Source organism: Trichomycterus rosablanca, chromosome 6 (genome assembly GCF_030014385.1).
Source record: "Trichomycterus rosablanca isolate fTriRos1 chromosome 6, fTriRos1.hap1, whole genome shotgun sequence".
Lineage (NCBI taxonomy): Eukaryota > Metazoa > Chordata > Actinopteri > Siluriformes > Trichomycteridae > Trichomycterus > Trichomycterus rosablanca.
The window spans coordinates 42,962,779-42,975,887 of NC_085993.1; the positions used below are offsets into that span (position 1 = coordinate 42,962,779).

The following is a 13,109-nucleotide window of genomic DNA, read 5'->3' on the forward strand; positions in this document are numbered from 1 at the left end:
AATGAAATGTAAAACCTTTAGTGTATTTTCTTAAAGAACTCACATACTAAATGTTTGAGGTTAAAGCTTTATTTAACCCTTCTGCAACCACAAGGTTCTCTAATACCACAGTAATGTAGCTGGCTCTCTATAAATACAGTATTTAGTTAATACAGTTCACAGCAAACATGTTTGACCACAATGATAAATACTGCTGACATTCTTCACATTAGCAGTCATGACAGGCTGTTAACATTCTACAGTAAATAAGTTACAGTACTGCCTTCAGATTTAGTCTAGTACACTACACTGATAAGTACATTTCTAAGTATGCACTGCCCAACTGGACTTCAGTAGCTCAGTCTCAGTTCAGTGGGTTCCTGAAGTTTCTTCCTGCAAAGCGGGCATGATCACCCAGTTCCTCCTCAATCCTGTAAAACCATTACAGAAGAAGTGTCAAAACATTTTTTAAAGCCAAGTAGTTTCATACATTCACCAGATATTTTCCAGACACTATGTATGTGTTAACTAAGCAATATGTATGCATGTATGTATGTTTTTGTAATTTCTCTCTTGTAAAGAGACATTGAGATTGTGAAAAGGTGCTAATAAAAGAGAATCCAATATTTATTATTATTTTAGAAGAGCCTGGATTCATGTTAGCTATGGCATAAAAAGGAAAAAATAAATATGCAGTTAATTAGCCAAGACTGTCATATTGTCTGACCTAATTAAAAAAATATTGGCAAGTCACCCTTAGCATATTTTGGTTGAAAAAAAATGGTCAAAAGAGCCTCTACAGACAGACAAACTTAGAACAAATTAGAGGCCACAGCTGCCTTGACTAAATACTACAATTAGCATTATACAAGGGCAAAATTTTAAGCATTTTATTAATAAACTTTAAAAACAAAGTCTCTACTTGTGTTCTTGGACTGTTGTTTATTTAAACTAGAGTAAGGTAATCTTTACTATGGAAGCACTTCTGTAAGTCACTCTGGATAAGACCGTCTGCTAAATGCCGAAAATGTAAATGTACTTAGTCCAGCTCTGTTTCACAAGCCTTCTTTCTAAAACAAACAGAATGGCTTGAGAAAAAAAAAATCACATACAATAGCCAAAGCATTTTTAATATCCTGGCTCTTATTTAGCATTAGTTTTGGACCATACTTATTGCACAAGTCCATGTAGTATATGATTGCTATTTTTTTTCCATGCTTCAGTCTTATCCAATTGTAAATTCCAATCATTTCCCCCAATAGTAGCTTTTTCTGCCACTGCAGACCCCACCCTGATCAAGAAGAACTGCAGACCATCACACTCACTTCTGACATGCGAGACATGATAGGAATGGTGTTTCAGACAGCAGTATTCAAGAGTTACACACTACTATCCCTCATGCAGGTGCCTCAAACAGCCAGTGAAGGTCAAAACTGCAGCAGCAAAAAGGACGTTTGACTGTATCTCCCCCAAACACAGCCAATCGTGTCTGTGTGGGCACCTAGCCAGTTAAAAAACAGCCAAGATTTGTTAAATACTTGCTTTAAACAATGTTTATAATCCTAGCAATGTCTGTTTGCCTCATGTATGGCACAATCATTTTTCCAATGTGTGAAAGACTACGTGTTAAGTAAGTAATCATAATATGATGAGAACAGACACCTGAGGATCTGGTTGTATTTTGCCAGGCGCTCAGAACGGCAGGGTGCTCCCGTTTTGATCTGGGGTGGGGAAAAAAAAAACAAAAAAAAAAAATCATGACTATTCCAGTGAATCAAGCCAAAGCCAACAAGTTGCAACTGTTTAAATATGAAACTATCCAGTTTTACCACTTTATGCCAAGTAATGGCTCTTACATTTACTTTGTAATTGCATTTAAATAATCACTGAAACACATTGTACCTGTCCAGTACACAGGCCCACCACCAGATCAGCGATGAAGGTGTCCTCAGTCTCTCCAGATCGATGGCTTACCATTACACCCCAACCATTCGACTGGGCCATCTTACACCTGCAAGGGCAAACAGTTCATATAAATTGTTTGGGATTCCGTACAAAAATGGTCTTAGTCTCTACACACACAAATTTATGAATAAATTGCAGTTCAGAAAATAAATCCCCAACATCTGTTGAGAGCTTGGCATGTCCTTCACATGTCTGTCTGCCCTACAGGTACTCCAATTTCCTCTCACCTTCTAAAAACATCCAGACCATTAACTGGCTACTCTTAACTGCCCCTATATGCAGACGAAATGAATAGACAGTGCCCTGCAACAAACTGGTGCTTTTTCCATCATGTATTTCTGCTTCATGCCCATTGTTTCCACACTGATGCAGACCCACCACAACCTTTAACAGACATGAAGCAGGTGTTAATGAATGAGCTTATGTAACCAGCTTTAATCGCATATGGACGCACAAATCTACTAAATAAACAGTCAGTCAACAACGCTCATTTATATTATATTCAGCCGTATTTATTTTTAAAGGGGTTTTCAATCACTACTTGTATTCATATTACACAAAAATCCATTTATATATTGAATTATCACTAACCACTTTAGCAACTGCTTTACCCACTGCAGAGTCAGGTTGGGTTCAGTCAAGGGTACAGCACAGTGCCAAGTGACTGACAAAAACTGGCAATGTAGAGATTAAAGAATCAATTACATATTGATTGACCTCAGGCAATTTCCAGCCAAAATATGTGACAGATGCACTGGCACACAATTATTAGCAAAAGCAGTAGGGGAAAAGAGCTGCCCTCACAAGCCCAAACACTAACCAGACAAATCAATCAGTTATAAAATGACATTTTATTAAGTCTCACACTTTAAATTTTGATCTGTCAGTATGAACTTGCACCACTTAATATCTGTATGGTTTATTTCCAGTTATAACTTATGTTTTGGTAAAAAAAATTATATATATATAGATGAGTAGATTTAGCTTTGATGTGTAAATATAACAAGTAGGTTAACTTACGCCTGAAGGGACTCAGTCACAGAGCCAATCTGGTTCACTTTGAGCAGCAGGCAGTTGCAGGCTTTCTCCTCCACTGCTTTGGCAATGCGTTTAGGATTGGTCACTGTCAAGTCATCTCCAACTACCTGGATGTCAGTACTGCCTGTAAAATTGGTCCATGCCTGCCAGTCATCCTGGTCAAATGGGTCCTCAATAGACACCACTTTGGGAAGGAAAAATAACCAAATTAGATTAACAACTACTGTATGTGTTAGGTTATATTTACATTTTAATGCATTTTCACTATGATAAATCAAATCAGCAATGGCAACTTAGGTTTAGCAAGGTAAGAACAGCAAGTACCAGGATAGTCCTGCACAAAGCTCTTATACAGGTCAGCCAGTTCATCAGAGCTGATGTAGCGGCTGGGGTCATCTGGTGATTTAAAGTCCAAATCGTACTTTCCATCACGGTAGAACTCTGATGCTGCCACATCCATGCCAATGATAATGTCATCTGTGTAGCCTGCTTTGCTAATAGCATTCTTTAGCAGCTCGAGGGCTTTAAAAACACACATCAGTTAGATTAGATCAGTAAAAAATAATATTACAAATCACTCTACAATAATATTTTTATTTAATACCAGTACCTTCTTTATTTTCCAGAATGTTGGGAGCAAATCCACCTTCATCTCCGACATTGGTGGCGTCCTTGCCGTACTTCTCTTTAATAACATTCTTCAGGTTGTGGTAGACCTCAGCGCCAATACGCATAGCTTCCTTAAAGCTGCTGGCTCCTACTGGCAGGATCATGAACTCCTGCATAGCCAGCTTATTGCCAGCATGAGAGCCACCATTTATCACATTAAAAGCCTTGAAGAGCAGACAGACAAGGAAATCGTTAAAACAGTCTAACATTCATCGACAGTAATGGCTTCATCCTGATTAGGGTTGCAGTGGGTCTGGCACCATCCAACACACTAAATGAGCTCTCACCTACTCATACCCAAAGGCAATTTAGTTTAGTCACTCCACCTTAATGTTTTTGGAAGGTGGAAGGACACCCAACAACCTGGAGAAAACTCATTGGCACTGGGACAGAATCCAAACTCTTCAGACAGTGAACAGAACCCACGTTTAAACCAAGTCCCCAGGTTGATCTTATGTGGCATCCACACTACCTGTTGCAGTGCTGGGTTGGTCCATAACAAACATGTAGCCTAAAGGTCTGCATTCAGTAATGGTTAAATTATCCCAGCTGCAGTTTCATGCATAGGGTTGATGTACTCTGTACCCTGTGCAAGCAAGTGAGGAAATAAGGTAGTAAGGAATGGAAGGAAATGATGCCCTGACTAAAAAAAAGCCCTTATTAAAGCAAAATCTTTTTTTTTTTTTTTCGTTAATAGAAATAAGAACAATCATACATTTCTTTTCAATGTAGTATCTCAACTCCTGGGGGTCTGTTCCACCTGCTGGTCCAGTTTTATGCAATTTGTTGGGTCATATGGCTGCAATGAGTTTTAGCCCTCTAGGACAGAGCTGCCCACCTTAGCTTTTAGACAAAGGTACAGATCTTGAGGGTTCATGATCATAGAGATTTAAAGTGATCAGGGATATTGGGTTGCTGTTCTGCCTTCCACATACAATCACTCAGGTTTGATGATGGTAAGGAAGGTGGGCACTGATGTCCTGAGATAGCACTCATGGTAACTCCTAGTGCCAACCTTTTAGTTATAAAATATGATTATCCTATATTTTAACTACATCTTGTGTTTCAAACCCGAGATGGTTCTGACAAAGCTTTTCACCGACCTGTAGATTAAGGCTATAGATTTGAGGCTGCAGCAATGCTGTTCCTGCTGGATGTAATGGGTAACTGCAGTGACTGCACTAACAATGTCCTGAAACTCTCTACCAGAACTCCATTTCTGTATCTATGTACATCTAATTCTTTCAGATATATTCTAGGCCACCCCTAAAGTATAGAAAAGCTATACAAATAAATTGTGTTCTTTGCACCCAGTGTTTCTGGGTGGTGCTGGACCAACAGCATATTGTGTGTTGTAATAATTTTAGTCAGTTTGAAAAAAATAAAAATTTCCAAGAGGCATGGGATTATGGCAAAGAAGAATCTAAGCCATAATAAAATCAACCCCTAATTAAAATAAACATGTTTATACTTTCTCATCTTTGCAGGTAAATGTTTTGTGCAGAAAGAGCGATACCAATTTACTGTAAAGCTACAGTCTGTGCTCCTTACCGGCACTGGCAGAACGACCTCTGGGTTTCCTGCAAGGTCAGCAATATGCCGATACAGAGGGACACCTTTCTCTGCAGCTCCCGCCTTGCACACAGCCAGTGACACACCCAGGATGGCATTAGCACCAAATTTAGCTATGAGAGGACATACAAAGGTGTAAAAGGATGTCAGGTAATGTTGAAAGTGCTAACACTGGCAGCTCATGCTTGAAAAGGATCATCTTAAAGTGGTCCTTTTTTGTTCAGATAGCTCAAAGGTAGTAGTAGAAATCTCATTTACATTTCTAAATAAAAAAAATCTTAATTCAAATCAAACTTGACATAAACTTTTCAGATCTTTAAAGCACTTAACATTTACCATATAATAACTAATGTGTATGAAAATTTTTGATACATAGTGTGTATGTTTATACACTTACACTTGTTATCTGTTCCATCCAGCTCCAGCATGAACTGGTCAATCTTCTCTTGCTCAGTTACAGGGATTCCCTAGGTAACAAAAAACTGACTAAATCCAGCTGCTCACCAATAGATCTACACTAACATTGGTTTGGATTCTTGTTTATAACTCTCTTACCTGTGCAATTAGTGCAGGTGCAATAGTCTGATTGACATGTTCAACAGCCTTTGAGACCCCTGCAGTACATACAAACACGATTATACTCCTCTGTGCTTGAGTTAATCACAGTTAGGGGGAAAAAATGACCACTTTAGATACAGTAAGTTTACCCTCACATGCACAAAAAAAAAACAAAAGGTGAGACATTTGGTTATTTAGCCCATTCCTGCTAATGCACCTATAGAATCACCCACATAAATATAAGCCAAAATTAATAGATGTAAGGAATAAAACTTGCATGCTGAAACAAGAGATTAAATTATTTTATTTATTACATGGTCAGTTCTGTTTAGCAGTTTTACTTGTCCTGCATTTAAATTCACTCCTTAAACAATTAATACATTTTGTTCACATTACCTGAACCATAAATAATAAGTACTTATAGGATGACATTTTACATCTAAATAGAAATTAGGCAAAAACCTGCATTAGGAAAAGAAAAATGTTTACAGAACATACTGAACTTAATAACTAACTTATGTATGAGCTTATTTATACTGCAGTCATGATCACCTTGATACAAACCCTAATTATTCATGCATTTGTTCTTTACAAAAATTTTGAAGCAAACTTGGAAACACTTGGTGCAAAGCAGGAATGTGTCCCAAAATGAACCCAGATCTTCAGGCACACTACCTGCTGTGCCACAGTGGAGCACACAAACCAATGATTTACAAATAAAAAGCCCAAGTGTTACATGTGTCTTACTTATTAAGCTATGCCTATATAGTTAATTAATATCTAAATAACATCAGTGCTAAAATTACATTAAAGATGCATACGTACCTTTTCCCATGTAGTGGGACTTATCATTGTCCCTCAACTCCAGCGCTTCATAAATGCCAGTAGATGCTCCACTAGGAACAGCAGCTCGAAAGAGTCCTGCAAAAAACAAAATCAATTAAAAGAAAGGTCAGGGCAGGCGTAAAAACAGCATCACATTACACTCCTGAAAAAGCAGGCAAGACATGAATTACCCTTCTCAGTATGAAGATCCACTTCTACAGTAGGGTTCCCTCTGGAATCAAAAATCTCACGGGCATGGATCTTTACAATAGACATGTTGCTAAAAAATAAAAAATAAAACACACATGATAATGTATAGTTTACATATACAGGGGTTGGACAAAATAACTGAAACACCTGGTTTTAGACCACAATAATTTATTAGTATGGTGTAGGGCCTTCTTTTTGCGGCCAATACAGCGTCAATTCGTCTTGGAAATGACATATACAAGTCCTGCACAGTGGTCAGAGGGATTTTAAGCCATTCTTCTTGCAGGATAGTGGCCAGGTCACTACATGATGCTGGTGCAGGAAAACGTTTCCTGACTCGCTTCTCCAAAACACCCCAAAGTGGCTCAATAATATTTAGATCTGGTGACTGTGCAGGCCATGGGAGATGTTCAACTTCACTTTCATGTTCATCAAACCAATCTTTCACCAGTCTTGCTGTGTGTATTGGTGCATTGTCATCCTGATACACGGCACCGCCATTGGATGCACATGGTCCTCCAGAATGGTTCGGTAGTCCTTGGCAGTGACGCGCCCATCTAGCACAAGTATTGGGCCAAGGGAATGCCATGATATGGCAGCCCAAACCATCACTGATCCACCCCCATGCTTCACTCTGGGCATGCAACAGTCTGGGTGGTACGCTTCTTTGGGGCTTCTCCACACCGGAACTCTCCCGGATGTGGGGAAAACAGTAAAGGTGGACTCATCAGAGAACAATACATGTTTCACATTGTCCACAGCCCAAGATTTGCGCTCCTTGCACCATTGAAACCGACGTTTGGCATTGGCACGAGTGACCAAAGGTTTGGCTATAGCAGCCCGGCCGTGTATATCGACCCTGTGGAGCTCCCGACGGACAGTTCTGGTGGAAACAGGAGAGTTGAGGTGCACATTTAATTCTGCCGTGATTTGGGCAGCCGTGGTTTTATGTTTTTTGGATACAATCCGGGTTAGCACCCGAACATCCCTTTCAGACAGCTTCCTCTTGCGTCCACAGTTAATCCTGTTGGATGTGGTTTGTCCTTCTTGGTGGTATGCTGACATTACCCTGGATATCGTGGCTCTTGATACATCACAAAGACTTGCTGTCTTGGTCACAGATGCGCCAGCAAGACGTGCACCAACAATTTGTCCTCTTTTGAACTCTGGTATGTCACCCATAATGTTGTGTGCATTGCAATATTTTGAGCAAAACTGTGCTCTTACCCTGCTAATTGAACCTTCACACTCTGCTCTTACTGGTGCAATGTGCAATTAATGAAGATTGGCCACCAGACTGGTCCAATTTAGCCATGAAACCTCCCACACTAAAATGACAGGTGTTTCAGTTATTTTGTCCAACCCCTGTACATTGATTCATATCTGGTAAAAGTCCTTAATGTAATGAGTTAAATATGTACAAATTGTAAAAACCAGTCACACGAATGTGAGTGGTTACTACTCATTAGCAAGGTTTAAAAGGCTCTCATCGAATTAGCTTTTTTTTTTAGGTTTTAGGTTAAATCCTCTAATCTGCCACATATTCAACTCACTTTACATTGACTTTAAAATGAAAAACTGTTTAACAGCAATCATTTCATCAGACAGTACACAAAACATTAGAGATTTTAGATTTTATGCTTACATGCTCATGTTTTGTTTAGAATGTGTTAACTATAATAGGCTGCTGCGAAAAAAAAAAAAAAATTCTCATGAAAAACACAAATCTTGCACGGTTTATGTTTTATGCATAACTATTACTGTGAGAACAGTAGAAAGCTGCAATGTTTCTACAACGTATCAGCTTAAAACCAAACGACCCCAAAAAGCACATCTAACGGTCAGCTAGGACTTCTAAAGGACATTAGTCACTAATACGTTTTTTCCCCTAAAGAATATTTTAAAAAGATACTATCCACACTTAATTGACCAAATTCCAGCCATTACACTTGTGGAATCCTCATATTGATCCAAATGATTATTTCTAGCCAGCTGATCCATAGGTCAAGACCTTACCTGCATCAGCCAATACTCAATGCTTAGAAGTAAAGTTAGAATGTGACCCTGTGCTTAAAAGCTTCCAGCCATCACACAGCTTCTGTGGAGCCAGTTGGGTTTAAGGCCTTGGCCAGGGGCTAAACAGTGGCTATTTGTTGGAGCTGAGAAGCAATCCATGAACTTTCCAAATAGTAGCCCAATACTTTCATATCATGAATAGATTGATATGGTCAACAGTACTGGATCACATCTGGATGGATGGATGGATGAAAAGTAATAATACACACTATAAAGATTCTCATTATACAAACAAGAACCTACAAAATCCCAACACACTACAACATCAAGGCCTGTGGGTACATATGGAGGTGTTATTTCAGTATACAAGGCTGGTATAGATTGTATCAACTATATATGCACATAAAATACATAGTTTGATCAACGCCATGACAATGCAAGTTTAAAAGTCACATCCACAACACTGGAACTGTCCCTGTGTGGCAGGTCTGACCGATATAAGGATGGACATTGTCTGACAGGAACACTGCATTTAGGCCTTGAGGTCAAGGAGCCTAATGAGATTAAGCACAGTCACTCATCTCTCATTACACAGAGCCTGTGTTTTGTGTATATGAGCTTCTCCAGGATTTCTCACTGTTAAATTCCGCAGTTATAAACTGAGAATAAATGGATGTGAAGATTGTTCTTGGTTCAGGAACCATGACACCCGCACCAAAGTCAATCTCCTGTTTACCATTCAAGTCTTCAAACGCAATCAATTCCACGAATATAAACTGATGTTGAACCTTTATTCAACTAGCAGCCCGTTTAACAATTAAAACGGTGCAATACAGAAGATATTTAAAATAATAATAATAAAACATCTCTTACCTCTGGTCAGCAGAAACAGCAGGTGGTGAAGGACAGCAGGAAACTATCCGGCTAAGTGTGTTTGATAGGGATGCTAACGTCACGTGCTCCTTTTCCACCTATATATCGCTAAATTCCATTTACTGCGTTATGATTGGCTAATATTTGACGTTCACTAACGACCGCGCTGGTGTTGTCCAATTGCGAACTTGATTACGCGACAAAATAGCCAATCAAATTGCAGGAGACGGATTTTTTTTAAATACAGGTGGAGAAAAAACGCTCGACCGTCTGTTGAAGCATAGAATTCTGTGTATTTATCGCCACCTACTGTTCAAATCCAGATTTCTTACGAGCTCTACGAAGCTCCGTTCATTTTCTCTAACCACCTCATCCTGGTTAGTGAGGCGGTGGGTCCGGTGCCACTAGGGCGGCACGGTGGCTAAGTGGGTAGCACTGTCGCCTCACAGCAAGAAGGTCCTGGGTTCGGCGGTCCGGGTCCTTTCTGTGTGGAGTTTGCATGTTCTCCCCGTGTCTGTGTGGCTTTCCTCCAGGAGCTCCGGTTTCCTCCCACAGTCCAAACACATGTGAATTGGAGATACAAAATTGTCCTTGACTGTGTTTGATATTTACATTTTCGGCATTTAGCAGACGCTTTTACCCAAAGCGACTTACAGTACTGTGACAGTATACAGTCTAAGCAATTGAGGGTTAAGGGCCTTGCTCAAGGGCCCAACAGTGGCAACCTGGCAGTGGTGGGGCAACCTTCTGATTACTGGTCTAGTACCCTAACCACTAGGCTACAACTGATATAACCTTGTAAACTGATGAACCTTGTGTAATGAGTAACTACCGTTCCTGTCATGAATGTAACCAAGAGTGTAAAACATGACATTAAAATCCTAATAAACAAACAAACTGATGCTAGTACTACCACATGCACACACTTATGTATATAGATTGTCCCTATATAATCTGTTTATTGCTTGTATATTGTGTATACTGTGTATATTGTACATTGTTTGCATTGTCTTGCATATAATACTAAAACCAAATTCCTTGTTTGTCAACCTAATTAATCAATAAATCAGATTCTGATACTGATTCTGAACCCTGACCAGGAGAAAGCAGTGCAGTTAGTGAAAATAAATGAACGAATAAACAGCACGGCAGATGCAAACATATATACATTACAACTACAAATATATAACAAATACAAAAACCCAAACACAGTTTTTATTATTTATTTATTTTTACTAACCACTTCATCCTGGTCTGGGTCATAGTGGGTTCAGTGGCACTAGGAAAGACTAGTCACAATTCCACAGACCCTCAGTTCACCACATGGCATGTCTAAAGACTAAAGCCTGACTGAAGTTTTTTAGCTAAATGCATGGACAAAGAAAAATGAAAGCTGGGACTTCTTTCTTCCATCAAATTACTAATCAAAGTTTTTGTATTTCTGTATATAAACCAACATACTTTTAGAAAAGTCACAATAAACTTAAAAAAGAATTTTGTAAAAGACAAGTATGCTATGACACACTAAATGTATGTGGGTAACTGTTGCTTTCTATGTGTAATTTGTACTATCTTTATTTATCTACTGGGTGGCTCAGTGGGTAGCACTGTCACCTCACAACAAAAAGGTCCTGAGTTTGATCCCCAGGTGGGGTGGTCCGGGTCCTTTCTGTGTGGAGTTTGCATGTTCTCCCGTGTCTCCATGGGGTTTTCTCCAGGAGCTCCGTTTTCCTCCCACAGTCCAAAGACGTGCAAGTGAGGTGAATTGAAGATACAAAATTGTCCATGACTGTGTTTGACATTAAACTTGTGAACTGATGAATCTTGTGTAACGAGTAACTACCGTTTCTGTCATGAATGTAACTAGTGTGTAAAACATGACATTAAAAATCCTAATAAATTAATAAATACTTATCTACTGTATTTATGGGAAGCACTTTGAACCATCTGTTGGAATAGATTAATATCATCGTCCTGTGACAACTATTATAATAACTATTTTTCTTTTTCTTCTTACAGGTTGTAGTGTTGGTGCTGCACAGCTCCAATAACCAGGCTTTAATGCTAGCCATGAAAACACCAGAAAACTCCTGAATCTATAATACATCACAGAAGATCATAAGCTCTATCATAGTGGGGAAAACATGCCAAGATCATGTAAGGTCAGGCCTGTTGGACAGGAATGGGGGTTGTATAAAACCCAAACATTTTCTTTAACGGTTATTTACCGATAAAATAATTCATGTAAAAAATCCTCTCTCTGTTTTTTTTTCTGACACATAAAAAAGCTAAAGTAGAGTATTGATTAGTTATAGTTAGCATTATTGTAACCAGACTTACTAAACATTTCTCATGCCAGGCATGTTTACTTTACACCATTAACCCCACATATTTTTCCATGCACCTACCCAAAGGAAAAAATGACTAAACAAACTGAGGGACATTGGAGAAGGTGTTTGCGAGCTTATTTGGATCAGCATCCCTCAAGGTGACTCTCCCCATGGATTCCCTTCCTTTTTCTCTTTGTACTGGTAGGTTGAGTGATGCTGCGAGTGCTTGGAGGAGCCTGTTTTTCGTTGCTCTGTTGCACAGGGTCTCAAGAGGCTGCTTTGATAGCCAGTTGATCCCAGTGATGCCCCTCCTTCCTGCACATAAACTCACACCTGGGAGCTCATTAACAAAGAAAGGCGAAGCAGTGAACCGTCACCTGGGTTACAGTTCCTTAGTGTGTCCCTGGTTTTAGTCCATACCAGCAGTAACTTAAATCCTCCATCCAATGTAAAGGGAAAATACATCTGACTTAATCATAGGAATTGAAATAATAGCTGTGTGAATAATAAAGACTTGCATTGTGAAGACATGCAATAAAGAAGATGTGCATTTTACCTGATTTTTTTATATTATTTTAAATCGTCTTATATTATTTATGCATTTTCTTTTGTTAATGCTTCCTAGTCAGGTCAGTTCAGGTCAGAGTCCAGAGCCTATTCTGGAATAATGGGTTTGAAAAAAAAACCCGGACAGTACCACAGTCCATCGCAAACCATACCAATGATCTTATATGCGTTTTTTATCCTGAAAGATTTTTTTTTACATCACTTTATGTTATATTATGATTTATCAATGATTTAATGTAAGTTAAATAAAACTAGGGTTAGGGTTAGAAACCCTAAAAACTCTTAATTTGCCTATGAATATTAGCTACATTTAAATTTTTTATTGAACATTATGTTATATTATGTATTTTAAATATGTTAGATCAGAGTAAATTGGGGTAACATTAGGAAACCAACATGAACAAGGGGTAAACATTCCAAACATCATGATCAAACACTTTAAACTATGCCACAGTGCTACTCTGTTGTAACTTCCAAGTATTAAAATACATGTACATTATACCTTAG

General features: G+C 38.8%; 1 protein-coding gene across 1 annotated transcript; it reads right to left on the bottom strand.

The window, feature by feature from the left end:
- Positions 1-53: 53 nt before the first annotated feature.
- eno1b (enolase 1b, (alpha)) lies at positions 54-9,789 on the bottom strand. Its single transcript, XM_062997003.1, has 12 exons — positions 9,706-9,789; positions 6,798-6,886; positions 6,607-6,702; positions 5,779-5,837; positions 5,621-5,690; positions 5,203-5,336; positions 3,593-3,815; positions 3,307-3,504; positions 2,965-3,166; positions 1,882-1,990; positions 1,642-1,700; positions 54-410 (listed from the first exon to the last, which is right to left on the bottom strand). The coding sequence occupies exons 2-12, from the start codon at positions 6,880-6,882 to the stop codon at positions 344-346; spliced, it is 1,302 nt and encodes a 433-aa protein (XP_062853073.1). The 5' UTR covers positions 6,883-6,886; positions 9,706-9,789; the 3' UTR covers positions 54-343.
- Between the last annotated feature and the right edge of the window lie 3,320 nt (positions 9,790-13,109).